A 24102-nucleotide genomic window follows, 5' to 3' on the forward strand; every position below is an offset into this window, starting at 1 on the left:
ACACAATAATTTCCCAAATGACCAGAAAAAGTAACTAGATTTGTCGCTAGTCGCTTTTCATGAAATAAATCGCCAGGGGGTCTGGAAAGTCGCTAAATCTAGCGACAAAAGTTGGCATCACTGGTCTCCCCCTACAGTCCTCATGAAAATACAGTCCACGTTATGGGCCGTTGACAGCTGTCTTACTAGCTCGTCATTCACTTAACATTGTAGACCAGGTAAAAAAGATTCTGGCTTACGGAAATCAAGAGTAAATGAAAAAACAACTAATCAAATTAGCCCACACATGCAAAAACGCGAAAAATGTCATCAGTTGAAATGTAACCTAATCTGTCATTTGTCAAAATGCTTAAAAGTGGGAGTAAGGTAAGCCAGTTCTCAAAGTGCTTACATTGGAATTCCCATTGACATTTTAACATTGGAACGGTTTATCCAATCAAAACTTGTCATGACTGTCCCGTCATTCACATCGCCTGTCAATCACGTTACCCACTTTAGCTAACTAGTTACTGGCAGCATCAATAAACATGGAAAACGGAGATCTTGAGTATTTGTTGAAAGTTGATTTCAAAATGAATTGGATTAAACGAGTTTGGGTTACGGTATAAGGTAGATCTTTTGTGATTAATTACCAGTTGTTATGGCTGTGCGTTTTGCTTTGCCTAGATTCAATCAGCACTCGAGACCGTGAACTTTGCTTCCTGGAGCGGTCGGCTAATATGCCTAGTAGCAGCCTAAAAACTGATTAGTGAAGTAGGGGAGTAGGCTATTGAGTGCTGTGCCCTAAGGGGGTGTATTTTATTGTCCTGTAATTCCTCTTTGTGGTGCTTGGCCATTGTTGTCATATAATGGCTCTATAGTTTATTTAGTGTGTCCCTAAAAGCTTGGTTGTTTCAGCCTAAATATTGTCCTCTTATTCACTGGCTCTCAAATTATTGGCCTTTGTTGACGTGTTAAAAAACATCAGTAGCCTAGGCTCAGCGCCCTTCTGGTGCCGTAAAACCTCCCATCAGGGCATGCTTTGAAAGCGCACCCCCCAAGAAATGGTGCTGCGTGCTTCGTTGCTCCTGGCTTACCCGGTTCTAGGACCCCCCAGACGCCATTGGGAAAGCTAGGAGTTTTTCTGACAGATGGTATTCAAAATTCCCGTGGCTGGAATACTGATAGCTGAGGACAGTGACACAAGAGAGCCACACCGGTGCACTGGAGTCGCTGTCCTCAATGCCGCAAAAAAGTGCTGAAACGGAGATGAGGCTAACCCGTTTTTTTGCTTATTTCAACTGGCCCATCCAGTTTTCTGGAGGCCCACCCACAATCAAAATCCTGGCGGCGCTAGTGGTTTGTACTTCATTTGCGAAGAAACCACAGCTGTGGGGAAGCATGTTCTCTGAGCAGAAAGCTTTGTTTGCTAAATGGACACCAGAAAAACAAGGCCTACAGCAAGACATTTGGATGAACCAGGACTTACACAGGAGAGCCCTCACTCACACCTCACACACTATTGTTATGTACTCCTGTTTAACCATCAACTAAATGTCAACAACACCCAAGGACTGGGCTGGCTGCCTGCTTGCAGTGGACGTCCGAGCTGGCCGAGGTCCAAAGGCTTGGGCTAATGCAGCGTCCCTTTTGTATTGGAGCTCAGGATTTGGCGCCCTGGACGATGTCATATCCCAGCTGAATGTGTTCCAGAAACAAAATGAGTAAACCCACTTTCGCCCCATCTTTGTAGTTCTAGCCTAGTTAGCCATTGTTAGCAATACAAATTGTTAACATCACACTTAGCTATTTTGTACAGTATGGATCAGCAGCCCTGATTGAAGCTTCTCCCCCCAACTACAGTTTCTCTCAGTCTACCAGAGCTGGGAAAAAGGGGGGAGGGGACAGCCACCATAGCCACTGATGCTCTGAGCTGCAGGAGCATTTCTTTTGTTGACTTTACCTCATTTGAATATCATGCAGTAGTTTTAAAGTGCCACTCCCCAGTTCTAGCAGTAACTGTAGAGACCATCCAAGACATACCCTACTTTTTTATCAGATTTTTCAGAACTCCTGTCTATGATCCACACAAACTATGATCAGATTATTATCACTGGCGATTTTAATCTCCATATAGACAATGAGGGTGACTCAATAACCTCCTGAATTCCATGGACTTCAGTCAACATGTTACTGGACCCACTCACAACCGAGGCCACACCCTTGACCTTGTGATCACAAAGGATCTTAAAGGACACTGCATTTCATGTTTAGCCCTATTCCTGGCTTCCCTGGCATGTATCTGACTAGTACAGGTTCAAATATTTCTGTTTTGTGCAGTACGCCCGCCCTGGCTCATTGCTAGCTACGGGCACACTCGAAAAACTCTAAAAAGTATGATATACGTGGATTTCAATTCAGGAATTACTTCCTCTTTCTTGTACATTTTGTTTGATGTAATGTATGAATTGGGACTATCACAAGGTCTCGCCTTGACTCTTAAATACATTAGCAGATGAGCTTTTGGAGGCATAGTGTTACGGCTCGCCTGCCCTCGCCTCCACATCCTTCTCCCTCCCCTCCATCAGCGCGCCCCGCACGGGCCTCTACGCGCGGCCATGGACCTGGTGTGCTCCGCTCCGACTCCCCTGAGTTCCGCCTGGCGCTCATGTTCCCCCTCCCCTGCTGACTCCCACCCCTCCACATCCTCCCTTCCCCCTCACCTGCTGACTCCCACCTCTCCACATCCTCCTTTCCCTCTCACCTGCTGACTCCCACCTCTCCACATCCTCCTTTCCCCCTCCCCTGCTGACTCCCACCTCTCCACATCCTCCCTTCCCCCTCACCTGCTGACTCCCACCTCTCCACATCCTCCCTTCCCTCTCACCGTTCCGCGTCGGAGTCGAATCCCGACCTTCCCTGCTCACCTGTACCTCATCCCCTCATCACCACACCCATCCCCCCATTCTGCACGCGGGGCCCCTACGGAATTCCAGCGTGGCTGTCGCTCGCCTACCACCAGGCTAGCCCATTAGTCTGGTGGTAGATTAGACGGAGATGTCATCAGCGATACGCCGCAGCTGGGATCAATCACCTCATCATTCCCCCTACAAGAGAACCCGGTCTTCCTTGCTCTCGTCGCCAGATCTGGCCATTACTTTATGTGGTAAAGTATAGCCTCCTCTAGCCTACTTCGTGCCGTCCGTAGCTGTAGTGCTTTCATGTCTTTTGTGTTACTTACCCGTTTTTGTTCTCCGTCTCTCTCCAGACCCCGCCCCCAGCCTAGCCAGCTGTACCCCTTACCCGCCATGGACTACTCTACAGATGTGGGAAGTTAGAAATGTCACATGCTGCAGCATTTCACCTTGCGGTATTTGGCACGGAAATCCCGTTGGAAATCTCGTGGGATTTCAGACGGGTGTTATTTCGTTTTAATGATGCACCACCGCCAGGTGGCGTCTTTGAGTAGATTTAGCAGGCTGGGCTCAGTGTTTTTCTCCTATAGTCTACGAATGAAGCATCATTAAGTTTCACATTCTTTAATTCAAATGCTCTGTTGTAAAGCACTTTGAGCTGAATTTATCTGTATGAAAGGTGCTATACCTTGTTCTCAAACACATGGTTTCTCCATCTGGATGTAATTTAATTATTACGAACACCTATATCTAGGCCTACAGTAGCTATCTATCTCGGTAACTGACGTCGGGTCAAGACGTGGTGGCTGTTTGGTCAAATGCGCAAAATAAGAGTATTGTAAATATATTTGTTAGTAAAGATATGGTGAACGTGGGGGTTTTGCGTTTTGTTTCTGGAACGCATTCAACTGGTAGGCTACTAGTAAACCCCGGAAGTAAATTTGAAGACGGGGCATAATGTAGCCAAGTCTGAGCGCAGTAGGCTATATGGCTTCAGCACGATACAAAGAAAAAATAAGCTTGATCGACTTGTGGATCCATACAAAATTGACATAGTCGCCATGAGTAAAGATCACTCATTGCCAATCATATCCGGACATTAACTATCTTGTGCATAGATAGCGGCAGGTTTGACAGTGAGTGCGTTCACATGCACAATATATATATTCAAGATCATTCAAATAAGAAAATATCGTGTATGTTTTTAGTTATTTATACCGTCCGCCAGCTGTGAGAGGCTATAGCAGAGGATATGTGCGAAGTGTATTTGAGCTGCCGCCTCAACCGTGCGTAAGAGCAGAGCGCATCAACTCATGTATAGCTACAACTAGTAGCCCATAGCCATTAAAACGGCTTATTGTTTTATTCATATATCAACTAGATAATTCGATAATAATGAGTAGCCTAGTAGGCTTAAATTAATTCAATAGGGCCAAATAAGCCTTAAGTTGTAGCCTAGGCTACAGTACAATCACAAGACGCATAGGCCTAGCCTATCGTAAAAAGCGTTGCGTTCTCATAGGCCTATATAAACTTAGATAATTATTAATTATGCTCAGGTCATAATGTCCGTTGAAAATAATTCCCTCTAAGCAGAATTTGAATTGTATTAAAATAGGCTAAAATTAAATTTCCACATATTCTGATTCCTTCTAGGTCTATATAAAAAAAAAAAAAGTTTTAATGTGTAGCCTAGGCTATAGGCTTCTGCGATGAACAAAACAGCCACAATGTAGCCTGCTTAGCGAGCAGTCTACCATAAGTAGTGTAGACTATAGCCTAACCATAATGTAATATATCTAGACTTCATGCATTGTGGTATTTCTTTATATAGCCCAGCCTGCAATTGTTTCTCAATAAACAGTTATGTCATCCTCTGAGTCCGAGTAGGCTAATAGACCGGCAGCTCTAAATGCCTTCCCAATCAATGAGACATGGTTGTAAAAATGATGTTTTATTGATGAAAAGGGTAAAACTGAAAAACATGGAGAGTCATTGCATTGATCGATGCAGTCCGTTCAAATAGGCATCAAAAGATAAAGTAGGCCCATTTAAAATGACCAATTACATCTTCAAATCCCTTCTAATCTTAGCCTTTGATAGGGTTTTTTCCCGCTATACTGCCATTTATCCGAACATTAACTATCTTGTGCATACAGAGCACAAACAATGAAACGAATAGATTTCCTCCCTGTCAGCCTACTTTTATTCTTTAGGTTTTACAGAATCGGCGTACAATGTCCACACATGCATGCGCCATCTGACTAGCTCGTCACTGGCCAGCGAACCTGGACTAGACTATTGTAACCCCCCCCCCCCCCCCCACAAATTATTTTATATTCAAATAAACTGGATGAACCGGTTTCCTAGCCCTGGATCGTGGGGAGGGGGGTAGCCTGCGTTAGCGGGTGCTTTGCCATGACCGGCCATTGAATTTGCTAGTTTGATTGATAGTTGGATGGATTTAACCTCCAAAGTAGATTGTGCAAGTATTGTATAGGCCCATGTGTAAGAGATGAATGGCTGTAACCATGAACTCAGCCAGAGGTAGGCCCTACTGTAGATTATCAGCATTATCACCAGTCTCAATTTATGTCTCAATTTATGTGTTGCCATTCATTTAAACCACCATCTCATCTAGACTACTTCTGTTGCTGCATTTTTACATTTATGCTTTCATGATTTTAGAGCGCAATAAACATTTTCCAGGATTCCAATAAGTCCATCCATTCATCCAACTTTGTGCTGAGCGCAGCGCAGGCTGGTAGCCTACTGTCAAGGCTCACGACTGATGCACTCCCTTAACACGTCTCGCAACTTCCCAGACCATCAAGAGAATTTCAATATGAAAGACCTTGGGATTCCAGGAGTCAAGGCCGTTTCAGACGGGGAGCGACATTCCGCCTGCGTTCTCGCTCGGATCAGCGGGGGACGTACGCGTCCTGCGCGCAGTGGGGAAAGCTGACTACAATTCAGCTCTTGTCGCGGGCGGGCGTGTGCAGCCTAGTTCCATATGAGAACACTCCTCGGTCCAATTCCGTAGTAGATCAGCCTGTGTACTTTCAACGAATGTATTATTAGACATAATATCATAATAATATATATAGCCTTCAACGACCTCCTGAGCTGCCTGCCTGATGGTCTCAGGGCTAAAGAGACCGCGCGTCGTTTTCCTCACCCTAACTATTGGCATGCTATCAATGAAAGAAAATACATTGTAAATAAACATGGTTTTAGGCTATTGTTTTTATGCCTATAGGTTAAAGGAAAATGCTCGTTTTTGACAACCTGGACCTTATTTACGACATATTATAAGAAGTTTGACTCACCGAGATCACTTTTGTGTTGTTCGGAGGCCTGTAGAAGAAATTTAAAATCCAGCGCGAGCCAGTATATCCATGTAATCGCGTCGGACGGGGCACTGAGAATGCAATTTTTCAAAATCCATTTTCGGCCGCTAAACGGTTGTTTTCATCAATCAGATTGGAAGAATCTACAGTTGAGATTCCTCAACGCTAGGCATTGCAGCTTGCTTTGTTACAGTCATCTCTGCATCACAGGTCATCAAGAATAAACTCCGTGTACGAACGAGTCCTGCTCTGCTGGAGTTTTAGCTGCTCTTAAAACTCTTTCCATGTCCTGGATGCCATCCCCGTCTTCTCTTTAGCAAAAGCTGTAGCATCCTTGGTAAACTTGGAACTGAATGTAAACAGCCGGCGTGTTGTTTGGGAAGGGTGGGGGCGGAGAACCCGGAAGCAATAGCCAATGAAAACAAATCATGCTAATCGATCTGCCCGCCCCCAAGCCCGGCTCGAAATCAGCTAAAAACGAGCTTAGTTTGCAGACTAATTAAACGTATTTCGTGAACCTAAAACCGTTGTCTGTTATAGTAAGTGGGTTCTTCACAACTTCAACTTTGGTAATACAAAATAAAACAAAAAACGAAAAAAAACATTTTTTTATGTATTTTGCCCTCTAGCGCATTTCGGGGTTTGCCGAGTTGCGGACCAAATCACCAGCCGCTGTCACATATGTTTGCAAACTAAAACAAGTGAACACAATTTTACAATCGAAAAATGCTTATGAGGCCATTATTTTACTTATATGGGGCAAAAGTGGTTTCTCTTCCTGCTTCTGCCTAAGCCCTCCACAATACCACAACACAACGGTGTCATGTTTTACCGAAGGAGAAGTGAAGAAGACGGAAGCTAGCAGTAGCTAAAGCAGTTATCTAATGTTAAGATCATTCCTCTAGCTGCTTTGCTGCTAATGCGAGTTCGTCTCCGTTCCTGCCCGAGAAACAGAAGTTGAACTAATAGCATCAAAATCAAAATAGCTACGAGAATCATCGTTGTAAAGTTAGCTATCTGCTTTTTAGCCACCGACAGCTACCGTTAATATTATGGAAGCTGCTGTCGTGAGCTAACTTGCTATCACGGTCTTATCGTGCAGCTTCACAGGCTGCTATTAGCAGACAGCACTAAAGTTGACAAAATCACACTTGCACATCATTAGAATTCCAACCATTTATATGGGATTTATCATTCAACTAAACATGGAACCTGAATACTACCTGATATTTCAACCTGCTGCCATCAGTGATCGGCGCGTCTGCTTGTTTGAGTCATGAATATCTTATGCAGTTAGATTCCATGTAGTGTCCCAAAACTGTTAAATCATTCCCCATGTAGTTCACTATGAGTCGCACTCAATACATCCATGGTAATAGGGAGGGAGTGAGTGAACCATTTCAAACACATCTCTGGTCATCTCCGTTAGCCATCTTACTCGTCCTGATGCCATGTTCCATATGAGAACACTCAGTTAGCCTAATGTATTAAACTTCTACTTGTCCCGACAGTTAACAGATATAGACCCGGCGACAGTTACAGAGATAGAAACTATAAATAGATAGGCTTTGTTCGTAATAATTAAATTACAACCAGACAGAGAACAAGGAGTTTGAGAACGGTAGGCTCATCTAATGTGCGAGATGAGCTACAGCAATGGGTCAATGAGTGGTATTACTGCGCCCCAATGGGCAGGCGAGCAGTGGTGCGGAATGCCGTAAAGCGCCTGTTAGAATACCGCGGGTCAAGTTACATTCTTATGTTCCCACATCTGTACCTTTTTTTTTTCTTCCCTCTTACCTTGTGGATTATCGTTTGTAGTTTGAGGACATTCTCATTTTGGTTGTGACATTCATTGGATTATTATTTGGATTATTAAACCGCTCCTTTGGAGTTGAACTGCAGTTCTTGTCTCCTCCATTGCTGTGTGCCTGGGTCCTAAGTACTAGCCGTCACACATAGCTTCCTTTTTGGTAATATTAGACAAATAAAATAATTAAGACAACACGTATTATATTGGCACGTCATTTATGTGACTTTACAGATGGCCATCAATGTTTGCGGCATTGATTCATTTTTTTTTCAGCACCGCGCCCAGGGATAGCTCCCCTGTATCTTGGGATGAACCTTACGATGTATCTTCAGGCGCCCACTAAGGAATAGTCTGGGAAACACTCGTAGGAAAAACTGTCCCTTTGCCAAGGTATACCTTGAGAAGCGTCGTAGAGCGCCAAGGTACATCGTAAATGGGAAACGTTGCCCAGGTCTTTAGGGAGAGGCAACTAGGTATACAGGCTATGCGAGGTACAGTATATAGAAAGATATCACAAGTCAGGTCTAGGTAGCCATGTAACAACATCCTTTTAGGACGGCCTTGGAGAACATTCTTTTAGAATGTCCTTTTAGAAGATCCTTTAAGAGCATCTTTTTAGAACGCCCTTTTAGAACATGCTTTTAGAACATCATTTTAGAACATACTTTTCAAATGTCTGTTATGAGTCTATAAAATCTGACAGGTTGAATCTTGAAGATTTCAGTTTAAGAACTGCATGGTCTGAGGCTACTATGATTTGATACATTCCTCAGTCAATAACATAGATCAGCTACTTGAAAGTTTTTGTAATTGAGATGTCAGATGTAACCAGCTGGCATCCACAACCAAACTCCAAAGCAAATATAATAAGATATTTTTATCAGGGTTAATTCAAGTGATTATACCATCATTTTTGTCTACTTCATTTTCCTCTACTTTGTGCGGATCTATGTTCTCTCTGGAAGTACGGCGGCTATTACAAATTGTTGGTTCACACAAAGTAAAGGATTCAACGGTAGTTTGACTACAAAAATTCCATTGCAATTTGCCTGACCAAACTAGTCTACAGTGTTTTCACGTCACCCTTTATCTCGCTTCAGCTCACTCTGAACCTTGGAGGAGATTATCTGGAAAAAAAAATCCACTTGCCTTTTGCACAGTGTGAAACCAGACACAGCAAGCGGAGTCGAGTTGCTACTTTTTTGTGCTGTGGGAAACCGACATTAGAGAACTGATCCATGGTTACATGGCGCTGGTTAAGGTGAATCAAGTGCACTCAAAGTACATTTCACCCTAAATGTCTCCAGGTCTGGTTTAGACCAGGAATCTACAGTCAGTAGTCATGAGACAGTAAGCAAATACCGGTGTTCCATACTGTATATTGTGTGCAGCTAGTGCTGCTTGGACTGTCTAGCTTGTCTCATGTCATGGCCGACAGCCTGAAGGGTCGGTCTTCCTCCTCACCTCTGTCCGTGTCATAGAGAAAGACGAAGCGGCTCCAGTCGTAGTGGTCCAGCAGGGACAGCAGGGCGCCGCGGATGGAGGGGCGGAGCTGCAGGGTGAACTGGCCCTCTGCCTCGGTGGGGAAGCTGGGTGTGACCAGGGAGATGTGCAGGGCGCCGCAGAACGACGTCAGCGTGTTGACCGAGCGCTTGTCGTACAGGCCGAAGATGGCGAAGACGCCCCGCGAGTACTGAGAACAGACTGCAGGGGGGGGAAGGGATTAAGCGGGGGGATGAGGGAAGGGGAGGAGGTAAGGGGATGAGGGAGGGGGATGAGGAGTCAGGAGATGGAGGGGGAATGGGGAGATAGCAAAGGGAGAGAAGGGGAGGGAGATAGAAGAGAAGGTAGAGAGAATGATTAGTGACATAAATATATTAACATTGCAAACTGATTCTGATTCTGAAAATGCACAGTGCATGAAGAAGGGAGAAAAAGAGGAGAGGAGAGAAAGGGAGGAGAGGAGAGAAAGGGAGGAGAGGAGGAATGGTCCTCATTACTGTGTCCTCACAGTAGAATCTTGTGGAAACATTTCAGCCATTTTAACGAGTGGATGCTTTAGTGTGTCGTCGATGTCCTTCACACTAACACCACCACTAATTAGCTCAACAAATTGCTGAGTGTTGGTGTGTGTGTGTGATAGAGAGAGAGATAGTCTGTTTGAGAGAGAAAAAGATTGAAGAGTGGGACATGGTTTTCAACAAAGCTAAAGAAACACAACCCATGAATATTGCAAAACTTACAATATTACATTAACAGCTCGTAATTATCTTACCTCTTATGAAAGTCAAAATATGCCTCTAGAATCTTCCAAAACAAGGGGAGACGAAGACGAAGGCTATTTCATGACTCAACGATTTCCTGTCTCTAGGCACTCTTTTGTAAAAGTAACAGCAATTCTTAACCCCAGACCTTCAAAATCCTGACTTCTTTTCCAAGAGAGACACAGAGAGAGAGAGAGACAGAGAGAGAGAGAGACAGAGAGAGAGAGAGAGACAGAGAGAGAGAGAGAGAACTGAGCACTCTCCTCTCTTTCATCCACTGCTCTGCTGAGGCTTAATTTCAACGATGCCTTTGGATTGTGCGTCTAGAGCAGGGATCATCAACTGGTGGCCCGCGGGCCAAATCTCCCCCCCAAAGCTCCCCCCCCCCCCCCCCCAAAGCTTCCCATCCCCCCTCAAAGCTTCCCACCCCCCCCCAAAGCTTCCCACCCCCCCTCCAAAGCTTCCTACCCCCCCCCCCAAAGCTTCCTATCCTCCCCCAAAGCTTCCCATCCCCCCCCAAAGCTTCCATCCCCCCCCAAAGCTTCCTATCCCCCCAAAGCTTCCCATCCTCCCCCAAAGCTTCCTATCCCCCCAAAGCTTCCCATCCTCCCCCAAAGCTTCCTACCCCCCCCCCCCCAAAGCTTCCCACCCCCCCCCAAAGCTTCCTATCCCCCCCCCAAAGCTTCCTATCCCCCCCCAAAGCTTCCCACCCCCCCCCCCCCAAAGCTTCCTATACCCCCCCAAAGCTTCCTATCCCCCCCCAAAGCTTCCCACCCCCCCCCCCCCAAAGCTTACCATCCACCCCTAAAGCTTCCTACCCCCCCCCCAAAGCTTCCTATCCCCCCCCCCCAAAGCTTCCTACCCCCCCCAAAGCTTACCATCCCCCCCCAAAGCTTCCCATCCCCCCCCCAAACCCCAAAGCTTCCCACCCCCCCCCCCCCAAAGCTTCCCATCCGGTTCTCAGAAGTATTTTGAATATCTAAAAAGATAATCTTACAATATTGAAGCAACACCAAAAACAGTTGAGATCAAAATAATTTTATTAGGAACTAGAAAGACATTAATGCATTTTGTTGGTGTAATTGAGTTGAAATGGTTAAACTCACTCCTAAGTATAAATATAGCACACTTGCACCATTGAAGAGTAAGCTTTTTTGTGGTGTAAGTGATTGTGGTGTTTATGAGAGGTGATCATGTACAGGTATGAACACAACTGAACATACTTGTGTTACAAGTATAAGTTGTTACATACGAGGCGATTTGAAACAACTAATTACAAAATGCGTCAAAGTTTATTATATATTGGGTTCAATAATGTTATTACATAATGCGGCAGATTATTACAAAATGCAGCGTTATTACATAATTAAGTGACAGTTTATTATTACATAATGCACCATTATTACATAATGCGGCGCTACAAGCCATTATGGACAATAAAGCCCCCCACAGACCGCCTCCGCCACGACACGGAACGACGTTCCAAATAAATAGCTCCCATTGTTTCCTATGGAAGCCCGCACACTGGCGGCGTGCCATAGTCTCCCACTAAAATGCATGCAGCACTGCCGATCTGAAAGATTGATTCATTATTACCATGGATCGGTATTGGGATTGATCAAGGGCGAATGTGAAATAGCAGCCAAGAACTCAGCGGGTTATCCGAGATGCGGTAGCAGCGGCCAGCGGAAAAGCGGAAGCTTTTCAACTCGCCTATCACTGGCTCTCTGGAGGAATTTAGCCTGGCTGCAATAACGTTATCGCGAACGGAATGAATACCATCTATTAGCAAACAAAACATGTTCAGCTATAATTAACCTGTTAAAACTAAGATGCCTGGATAAAAAAATAATGTCTCCAATGGATATATTTGACAAAAACAGGTTAATATGCAAGCCGGTTTTCATTTCATTGCATTTCACATAAACGTGAACTTGTTTGTGGACGCGCGTAGGCCAGAAAAGCACAACTGCGCAAGTACAAAAGTCACCGGAAATAGCCAAATGACTACAAATTTGCCAAGATGGCGCGGTTCAATAGGGCTTCACTTTAGATTTCGAATCCTGGGGGCCTGGCTCAGCTACACTAGCTGGTGCCCCATTTTCAAAGCTACTTTCGGGGTTTACGAATTTGTATCGGAGCTCGGGATTTGGCGCCCGGGACGGTGTCACATCCCAGTTGAATGCGTTCCAGAAACAAAATGCAAAACCCTCACTTTCCCCCAATCTTTGTAGTTCTAGGCAAGTTAGCTATTGTTAGCCATTGTGAGCAATACTATGTTATTTTGCGCATATGACTTAACACATCACGTCTTGACCCGATGTCAGTTACTGAGATAGATAGTCTACTGGAGATATATGTGTTCGTAATAATTGAATTACATGTAGATGGAGAAAAAATGTTTGAGAACAAGGTAATAATAACAATAAAACATTATTTGTATAGCACCTTTCATACAGATAAATTCAGCTCAAAGTGCTTTACAACAGAGCATTTAAATTAAAGAATGTGAAATTTAATGACACAATCATCAGGATTGTCTTCATTCGTAGACTAAAGGAGGAATACACTGTGAGCCCAGCCTGCTAAATCTGCTCAAAGACGCCACCTGGTGGTGGTGCATCACTAAAATGAAATAACACCCGTCTGAAATCCCACGAGATTTCCAACGGGATTTCCCTGTGAAATACTGTGATGGTGAAATGCCGCGGGATGGATCATTTCTAGCTACTCCCAACTGTATCTCGCTTTCTTGCTGTTTCTGAGAATCCACAGGAAGTGCGTCTTTGTAGTGGGATACAGATGACTTCCCAGGAACGTCTCTAATCTAATAATCCACCAGGCAGATCCACTGAGCGCTGAAGTGTGTTCCACATCAAACACCCCACCCCCCTCCTCGCCTTCTACCTGTCCTCTTCCTTCCCTCTCTCGTCCTTCTACCTGTCCTCTTCCTTCCCTCTCGTCCTTCTACCTGTCCTCTTCCTTCCCTCTCTCGTCCTTCTACCTGTCCTCTTCCTTCCCTCTCGTCCTTCTACCTGTCCTCTTCCTTCCCTCTCTCGTCCTTCTACCTGTCCTCTTCCTTCCCTCTCGTCCTTCTACCTGTCCTCTTCCTTCCCTCTCTCGTCCTTCTACCTGTCCTCTTCCTTCCCTCTCTCGTCCTTCTACCTGTCCTCTTCCTTCCCTCTCTCGTCCTTCTACCTGTCCTCTTCCTTCCCTCTCTCGTCCTTCTACCTGTCCTCTTCCTTCATGCTCCCCGCTGATCCTCTCTTTCAGACAGGTGTCTTTTGAAGTGGAACTCCTTGCGTCATGCACCATTACTTTACACTGTGGTGAACAGATACACAGAACCTCAGGCTCTTCTCCAAGCACTGCCGTCTCTCTCTCTTTCTCTCTCTCACACACACACACCAGTGGCGTAGGGGATGGACCCGCAAGCGACGCACCGTGGGTGGGTGGGGGGGTGGGGTGGGTCGGCACGGCCACTACGGTGGCCCCTAACATTGGATACAAAAAGCAAAAATTATAATAAAAAATTAAGAAAAAAAGTGAAGAGACGAGGCTATTGTAGGCTACCATCAACCCTTATATCTATAAAAAGAAAAAACAAAAAGGAGGGGGGGGTTGTAGCCTGTCTGTATCCAATCATCACATGATTTGATGCACGCGATCAGTCACGTCACTCACTTATCACTTACATTACTAGCCCGGGAATCCAACACGTGAGACAGCAAAATGAAGCGAAAAGTTGGAGCCCAAAAACGGCATGAACAGAACAGAAAAGAACAGAATATAGCAAAACTACCCAAGATATCATCTTTTCTAACAAATCAAACTAATGCAGCAGCGACCATCGCTAGGAAGGATACAGGTAGCACTAGCACTGAATCAGCCGTCGTTGGAGCACCTGTTGGCGTTGCTATTGCACTAACGTTACTGAGCCGGAGGACATGGCTGCAGCTTGCATGGTGCAGGCAGACCAGGCTATGTGCTATGTGTACAGGCCTGCATTGTGTTTGGAGAGGCTATGGCTGAGTCTGGCTAGGCTATGTCCGCCCCAATGGTTCTGATGGTTCTGATTTACTAGATATATGGCATCCGTTGAGTGCGGTAAACTTTCTTTTTACAAGTCTGTTGTAGGCCTACTGATGAACGACCAGTTATACTTACAGCGTTATACTAGTGCTAGTATTAAGAGGTGGATTAATTCAGGTAGGACTGTGTGTATAGGTCTAGTAGACTACCTATTTCTACGGTGTGCATATGAGGTGGTCCCTGAATATTCTTGATTATAAATAGTGGTCCACATACACACAAAGTTTGAAAACCCCTGGTCTAGGACTAGGGCTTGAAATACTGTTTCGTTGCAAAAGGCCCCCGCCTAATCCTTGCGGGGGGGCCCAGAGATTTCGCGTTACGCCACTGACACACACACACACACACATACAGTACACAAACAAACACATACTCTACACACACAAACATACTCTACACACTGACACACACTTTCCCTCTCTCTCTCTCTCTCTCTCTCTCTCTCACTCACACACACTGTTGGTTGTCTAAAAGTAATTCCATTATCTGCACTAAGCTTCAGTTAGGTAAACAGAGCCAGAAACAGCTTCAAGCAATTAAACAAAGGCATTTCCCCCAACCTCCCTAGAGATAAAGAGGGCTTAGAGAAAGATGATGTCATAAAAGAGAGACCAGAGAGGTAACTAATGCGTTCCGTTCTCAATGGAGAGATCCTGTACGCCATGAAAGTGGATATATCACAAATCGCAGATCAACTACGTTAACTAAGTTAAATTTCACTTTCAAAACAACAAGTAACACAGCTATAGGCTATTTCATACTGCGATGTTGATACAGAGTCAAGCAGCAGGTGTAGCTGAAGCCAACCGTTGCTTTATTTTTATTTTTTATACTGTAGCTACAAACATACTGTATACAGAGTGCAGCATACCCTGAGTTTTCAGAGGTGCAGACTAAGCTAACATCAACAGGTCAGGGACACTCATGTTTTCTCCTCTGCTGTGATTTAAGGGGAGACACGGTAGGTGAAAACATCGTTTTTCAACGCCCTGGTCAAATTTGAGATTTTGTGCTAGTTTGCTTCCATAACATGTCTTCTTTCATACTAGTGGAAATAAAACATCAAAAATACACATTTAGATGTTTATTTTACTTCATTTAGTCTGTTTGCGTCTGTAGATTCTTCCTAAAATCACCAAAAGTGAGCTTTCTTTTGAAACGAGCCATACCGCGACCCCTTTTTGGACCCCCTCATCCCAGGTATCATTGGAAAGATCTCTCTCTCGAGCGCAATGTTATCGCAACCAAACCTGATAGTTTCATTTGTATCAGCAACCAATCGTGGAAATACAAAGGCGGGTTTGATGCTATGATGATATCTAATCCAAACAATGCCGTCTGTAAAGCGTTCCAAACGTAATAAGCAACAACGACAACAGTGTTTGCCCGCAAGGTTGAACAGAAAACAAGAGAAACTAAATGGAAAGGTTTACATTTATGAGACAAAAAGTGCCTATTCGCGCAAGTTGTCATTAGCCGGTGCTAGCATGTCCAGTGAGCAGCAGGGAGATGAGGCTAGCGTTAGCATGTCCAGTGAGCAGCAGAGAGATGCGGCGCGTTTGAATGAGCTGATAACTGGGTTGATTTGTCCTAATTGTGCAGGGACTGGTCTTAAAATTAACATAGATCCTCAGAATAGTGGGTTCTGTAGTACTTTTCTCTTAGAGTGCAGTCTTTGTGAGAAATGGCTATTGCAAAAGTGTCTACACATCGACTCGGCTTCATGATACAACTAGGAATGATGTTGCATTTGATGTCAATGTGAGGATGGTCCTCTTAGCGCACGAGTTAGGGTTGGGGTATGCAGCTCTCCAAAAGATTAGTAAAGTGTTAGGGATCCCAGGGCTTCATCTGAAAACGTATCAGAAACATGACAAGAGGGTGACAGGTAGGCTATTGAAACGTGTTCCCTCTCTCTCTCTCTCTCTCTAGCCAATATCAGAAGCCTATACATATGCACAGTAGTCTCCCTCTCTCTACCTGTGGCATTTCTACATGCATCCATAAACTGACCAAATAAACTGTTTTAATTTCAGTTTGGTCTTTTTATGACTGTTGACAGTATTTTCTGATTTCTGGAGTGAAGAAAATAGATATCAAAAATCCCCCTTGGACAAAGTTTTGAATAGGGATATGTGAACAAAATGAAACAAGAATTTTGAATCTGGCTTGAACCAATAAAAAAAATTGATGTCCCGAAATTATGCAAATTAGGGCATATTTAGCGCATATAATGCCTAATTTGCTTATTAATCCATAAGATTTCAGAAAACCTGCAATACAAAAAAGATGCTCCTTAATGAACCTAACAAACTGGGGGAGTTTGATGGTGTGATACCTATTAAGGATTTTTTTTCCTATTCACCTGGGGTGTCTCCCCTTAATAGACCAACATTTTGGCAAAGAGCCTTTGTCAGGGTCCCTGACCATTGAAAACGAGACCTTGGTCTCAATGGGCTCGTCTGGTAAAATAAAGATTTAACAACAAAAATCGTAATTAATTATATATAATAAATTATTTTAGATGATTTGTTTCAGGTTGGAGCAGACAATGTGAGGTCTCTATACAAGATTAAGACCAAAAAAGTGACAGTAGACTATGAAAGAAGGTATTTCAGTAGCATTTATTTCCAGGCATGGGTAACCGTTAAAATTTAGGTGATTTTTCTTTCTTCCTAGGAAAGGGAGAGCAGGTAGACAAATAAATAAACAATAATAAAATAAACGTGTTTTGATTGGTTCTCCACATCACCTAACCTTATACGCCAGATCAATCAATCAATCAATCAAAGCTTTATTTGTATAGCGCATTTCATACCCAGAGGCAACACAATGCGCTTTACAGAGAACAAGGGAGGTGGGCATACGACCCACTCTCTACATATTCCAGAGGGAAGCAAAAAAACAGTAATCACCCGGGGGCCAGATAAGTGAGCTGTAAAAATTCTTCCCTGACCCCTCTCAACAAGGCGATCGAGCAAGCTCCAGGAGTATGTTTGTCTACCGGCTAAGAACATTTATAAAGCAATACATTACATTAAATTACATTTCAGATGGTTTGCATTTGGGAACTCTCCTTTGGGAACTGTCTGGAAAGGGGCTGGCACTTTCAAAAATACTGAGCAGGTGAGTTCAAGTTCAGGTGACTTTATTTATACCCATAGGTAGATTTGTTTTGCAGCAAAAGAGTATGTCATCATACATTTAACACATTTCGAAACAACGGACATTAAACAAACAAAACATAAAAGGTTCTCAAGACTCCTCTCTCTCCCTAATCACTAAACCTAATAAATAAATAAAGTAAACAACTAAATAAATAAGCCTAGCTTCACAGTACAGCCAATATGTAGTAATGCTACATCTTGTTTATCTGGATAATGGCTGCTGGGGGGTCATTGATGGATAAGACTTTTGAATAGGCCAATTTTAAAATACTAAAAATAAGGATATATTTGGTCACTGTTCAAACATTTGGAATGTAGTGTACACATGCATTTATGCAAAGAACCCAAATTGAGAGATTTTAGTGTTTTTAAAGGTGAATTAATAGCACACGGCTTAAAAAAAAAGTCATTTGGGGCGACTGTAATTTATCTCAAAATTAACATATTTCCTTAACATTACTAATATTTTAACAAGTATCAGTAGTTAAATACATGTGTAAACTTCCGCAAACTAGGTAGCCTAGCAACAGAAACAATAACAATAGCTACCGTAAGTAGTTCCGCTTCCTGAATCCCCTCTGCGGATTGATCTACACATCTACAACGGTTGCTTCAATACAAGTCAATGGATTTCATAAAATGATCAATAAAACCCTACAGGATTCATACTTTGCAGCGAATTTGATGTCAGAACACCAACGGACACCAATTGCCCCCTCGGTGAGCTTCTTGTCTTTGAAATCGAGAGTTTAACATGTTTTTGAAAGATTTTTCAAGGTGCCCACCCACATCCATTGTATGACCAAAACGGTGGTAGAGCAATTATCAGACTTTCTCAAAAGTGCTAGTTTTGTCAACGTTTTGATCTGAACCATTGTATATGATCCTAAGTAACCTTAAAACAGGGCTAAACATGCATTTTCCCTTTACTACTCCTTTAACATTTGTGATATTTGAATGTTCCTGACTAAGCTTGTAACCTACCGTGTGTTTCACGTTTTAATTTTTTTTTTACTTTTGTGATATTTGAATGAATTGAAGAATATTTTTGACTTGACCACTTGGAAATATTGTAATAAAAGCTTTGTTCAGTTTTCATTTGTCTGAACTGTATTGTGTACATTTTAAAAATACTTTTAACTACCTGCGGTTTTCTCATAATTTGGGGCGACCATCTGTCATGTGGGGTAACCAGCGATTGGCAATATCTGTACTAAATTCAGAATAGAATATCCATCAGTTTAAACTCAAATATTAATCAATGATATACTATGCTTAAGTAGATACTATCTGTACACATTTTAAATCAGTTTTATGGCTTTTAGAGTAAAAATTGGTATTGTAACTGCATTACGAGGGAGACACTGCCACTATAGAATAAACTTATAAAATCATGGTTTACAAAAGATGAAAGGATACACAAGCCTGTCTTTCTTAAACTGTTTATTTAATTAGTGATACTTGTTAAAATATTAGTCATGTTAAGGAAATATGTTAATTTTGAGATAAATTACGGTCGCCCCAAATTACTTTTTTTTTAAGCCGTGTGCTATTAATTCAACTTTAAAAACACTAAAATCTCTTAAGATTTCAAAAGTTAAAGTGCAATGCACATTACATGCTTCAAGAACAAACATGTCACAAAGGTCCATTTTTGTGTCCTCATATCATCATTGGTTTTGTCAATGTATGAGCACGAGTGCACCTCCTTTCTAAACAAATTCCCTACATTATTTCGATTGGGAATTAGGGAAATTATCAGATTAGAAATTCATTAGAAATTAGAAAATCATTATTTTTGATCATTGACTTAACAAATCAATTCGTTGTTCAATTATTATACAGATCTGATAATAGGCCTAAATCATGTTTGCCCATATCTGTTTAAAATAGTAAGCCTATTTATCTCTTGAAGGTGACGGAGTGACAACATACGGGACGGGGACAGCCTATTTATTCACAAGTAGGCCTACAAACTTCTGCGTCATTACTGAAACCTGTTCAATACGTCTCGTCATATTCAAGTCTCGTTATAATATGGGAGCTATAGCCTAACGTAAGGGAATGGATGAAGGACTTAAAACGAACTGATTATAAGGACTATATATTGGAACATTTGGCCTGAATTATATTATTGAATTAATAATATTATTAAAAAAGAAAAGGGCAGATGCCTGGAAATTCAGGAATGTGACATGGACCCCTACTCAACAGCAGGCTATTTGGTAGTAGTACTAGTGCACTACTGATACATGTTTGGCTTTGTTTTGTGTATCTATTTCGATGGGTATATAGAGCCTTTTTTGCAAATACAAAAACAAAAACACAACATTGACCAACGGCATCTTATTTCAAAATATTGTGCCTGTATCATTGTGTTGCCTCTGTGTCTGAAATGAATGAATGAATAAAGCTGGTTAGTTCACCCTGACAAGAATAGCCAGGCGAAGGACATAAATTAAACCACTAAGGTTACTGCTGGACTTAAAACAATTGTGCTAGCCTCGTTCCATATGAGAACACTCCTGTGTCCAATTTGTACAGTAGATCAGCCTGTGTCCACATAGTTGTTAGCTAACTGGTACAGTAGTTAGCTAGCTAGCTGACCCCTGACGTCTGACCCCTGTGTCACGTGGATGGTGTTTGTGTACGTTGCATGTCTAGCCTACAATAGAGTGCCTAAGCGGAAGCAGGAAAAGACGTCCCATGGATGGGACCTTCATTTGGCAAAAATATGTACGGTAGTCAATGGCGATAAACAAATAATCTCTTGATTTCTTGATGTATAATGTGATACTGATTCTGGTGGCCTAAATTACATACAAACTTAAGTTCAAGATATTACAGAAAAGGTAATTCCTAATCCTACTAACATGACAGTTTGAAATACAACTGAGAAAGATGTACTGCATGTTACCTATAGTTTTTTAACTTTTTTTTTTCCTGGCAAGATAGCCGGCTCTTGCTGCAGGGTCTACGTTGACCCGCTGCCTGTAGCAAGCAGTCTTCTGTTTGCTTGTTTGTGGTGCCATCTAGAAAATAGGTTAAACTAGTTAAACATGACTAATACATGTACAATTATCTAAATGGAATGTCATGCTATACAGTTTTTAAATTTCTCATGAGATTGTACAATAATCAAAAAGAAACGTTCATTCCTAAATAGGAATGGAAAATGACTGAAATTTAGAAAAATCTATCTTAAAGTATACACAGAGTAATGCTAAAACAAAGAACCTTATGTATAAATCATGAATACAATATAAATATATAGAAACTACAAATACAGGACATATATCTATCATGTAAAACACTCAGCAGTGGTCGCCCCACATGATACTCGCTCACCCCAGATGATATTTTCAAGTTCAGTCAAATATTACAGGCTAACAGTTAGCTACAGAAACCAAACTAGCTACCTCTTACCACATGTCACTATCAAATTTATCATCAAAATATAGATTTGCAGATAAAACGTATTATTCACAGTTTTGGGGCGGTCGTCCCACATGATATCCAAAAGTGGCAAGTACATTACAGCAGTTATAAAAGAGATGTATTTGCAAATATGAGAGAGACTTACTAACCTGCCAGTTGTTTCTCTGGGTCCCTCAGAAGTGGCTGGCTGATGCACCATCTGTCCTTGAGGTGGTTTCAAAATAAAAGTCCCACAATTGAGTTTTCTTGATGGTCGCCCCCGATGATATTTCATAAAGTGAACCTATTCGGACAACATTCGTTTGTATATTATGATGGAAATATATGTGCAAATGCTTCATAATTTTGTCAATGAATGCAAAACATGTTTGAAATTATGCCAAATAGGGCAAGGGATATATTTAAATCAATTTAAAGTGATTTTAAACCGATTGTCCAAATAGAAGTCAAGGCTGGACGGTCGCCCCACATGATGTTTTGACACTTCAGATAGCAGAAAAATTACCAATAACTAAAATGTTTGGAGAGGTTAGAGTGGGTATGTATATGGGGAAGATATTAGAAATACATGTTATCTTTTTAAGTATTTTGATGTTTTTTTAAGGTAAAAAATTCAGTTGGACAGAAAAAGTAGGCGTCACGTCATTGACCCATTTCTATACCGCTTTGTTTTACACTGTGGGACTGGAAACCTTCGACCAGAAGGAAGAAGCTGAAATTCACTGTGCAACGGGTGGGAGTCGTCATTTAAAATGGAACCAGTTATTCGCTGTACCTGCCTGGTATACAGGGATGCTGGATTAAGCTGTGACTCACTGATCAGCCTACTAGACCATTTCACTATTTGGTAACACTTTGTACAGATGTGGGAACATAAGAATGTAACTTGACCCGCGGTATTCTAACAGGCGCTTTACGGCATTCCGCACCACCGCTCGCCTGCCCATAGGGGCGCAGTAATACCACTCATTGACCCATTGCTGTAGCTCATCTCGCACATTAGATGAGCCTACCGTTCTCAAACTCCTTGTTCTCTGTCTGGTTGTAATTTAATCATTACGAACAAAGCCTATCTATTTATAGTTTCTATCTCTGTAACTGTCGCCGGGTCTATATCTGTTAACTGTCGGGACAAGTAGAAGTTTAATACAATAGGCTAACTGAGTGTTCTCATATGGAACATGGCATCAGGACGAGTAAGATGGTTAACGGAGCTGACCAGAGATGTGTTTGAAATGGTTCACTCACTCCCTATTCCCTATTACCATGGATGTATTGAGTGCGACTCATAGTGAACTACATGGGGAATGATTTAACAGTTTTGGGACACTACATGGAATGTAACTGCGTAAGATATTCATGACTCAAACAAGCAGACGTGCCGATCACTGATGGCAGCAGGTTGAAATATCAGGTAGTATTCAGGTTCCATGTTTAGTTGAATGATAAGTCCCATATAAATGTTTGGAATTCTAATGATGTGCAAGTGTGATTTTGTCAACTTTAGTGCTGTCTGCTAATAGCAGGCTGTGAAGCTGCACGATAAGACCGTGATAGCAAGTTAGCTCACGACAGCAGCTTCCATAATATTAACGGTAGCTGTCGGTGGCTAAAAAGCAGATAGCTAACTTTACAACGATGATTCATGTAGCTATTTTGATTTTGATGCTATTAGTTCAACTTCTGTTTCTCGGGCAGGAACGGAGACGAACTCGCATTAGCAGCAAAGCAGCTAGAGGAATGATCTTAACATTAGCTAACTGCTTTAGCTACTGCTGGCTACCGTCTTCTTCACTTCTCCTTCGACAAAACATGACACCGTTGTGTTGTGGTATTGTGGAGGGCCTAGGCAGAAGCAGGAAGAGAAACCACTTTTGCCCCATATAAGTAAAATAATGGTCTCATAAGCATTTTTCGATTGTAAAATTGTGTTCACTTGTTTTAGTTTGCAAACATATGCAATTTTCTTAGCATATCTACTGGCTACATGATAACATAGCTTTCAAGTTTCGTGCGAGCAAGTCGTGCCTGCAAGCCAGGGAGAAATGACAGGAGACCGTGGCGGGACAAAAGTCGCATCCCGTAGAGGGACAGAAGTCGCATTGTGATGGCTTAGAACCAGAGGGGTGCGCGAGTGACATTTGGGCAGAATTAACAGGTGAAATAAAAGCTCTCGAATAGATCTTTCTAATGCTATTGGTCAGCTTTGTATGTAGTTTATTGTGAAAGATACATCTTGAATGCAGTCAAGACAAATTATTTTGCCTCTTAACTTTTGTCAAACCCCCTGGTTCCAGTCAATTGGATTATAGGCTATAGGCTACTTTCGTTTACAATGACGTTACCTTATGAACACAAATAGCTTAACCTATAGGCCTACATAAAAACAATAGCCTAAAACCATGTTTATTTACAATGTATTTTCTTTCATTGATAGCATGCCAATAGTTAGGGTGAGGAAAACGACGCGCGGTCTCTTTAGCCCTGAGACCATCAGGCAGGCAGCTCAGGAGGTCGTTGAAGGCTATATATATTATTATGATATTATGTCTAATAATACATTCGTTGAAAGTACACAGGCTGATCTACTATACGGAATTGGACCGAGGAGTGTTCTCATATGGAACTAGGCTAAAGGCCGTTTCAGACGAGGAGCGATATCCGCGCATTGTAATTCATTTTCAATGAGAGAGGCGAGTGGACAATTTGGGAGCCACGGACAATCTGGGGCGGAGCGGCAAGCGGGCGCGACCCCATGAAATTGTCGCGCGCGTGCTCGTTTCGTGCATCGCCCACCCGCGACAAGAGCTGAATTGTAGTCAGCTTTCCCCGCTGCGCGCAGGACGCGTGCGTCCCCCGCTGATCCGAGCGAGAACGCAGGCGGAATGTCGCTCCCCGTCTGAAACGGCCTTGACTCCTGGAATCCCAAGGTCTTTCATATTGAAATTATCTTAATGGTCTGGGGAGTTGCGAGACGTGCATCAGTCGTGAGCCTTGACAGTAGGCTACCAGCCTGCGCTGCGCTCAGCACAAAGTTGGATGAATGGATGGACTTATTGGAATCCTGGAAAATGTTTATTGCGC

General features: G+C 42.7%; 1 protein-coding gene across 2 annotated transcripts in view; it reads right to left on the reverse strand.

Annotated features, from left to right (window-relative positions):
- The window catches only part of gria4a (glutamate receptor, ionotropic, AMPA 4a), a gene marked incomplete at both ends in the record, with an annotated part of 217307 nt that overhangs the window by 133651 nt on the left and 59554 nt on the right, over positions 1-24102 (reverse strand). For both annotated transcript variants that reach the window (XM_084444275.1, XM_084444274.1), the window contains one exon: positions 9522-9761. In XM_084444275.1, coding sequence (XP_084300401.1) covers positions 9522-9761 — 240 coding nt within the window. The remainder of the gene's footprint in view (positions 1-9521; positions 9762-24102) is intronic.

Source organism: Borostomias antarcticus (assembly GCF_949987555.1).
Source record: "Borostomias antarcticus genome assembly, chromosome: 1".
Lineage (NCBI taxonomy): Eukaryota > Metazoa > Chordata > Actinopteri > Stomiiformes > Stomiidae > Borostomias > Borostomias antarcticus.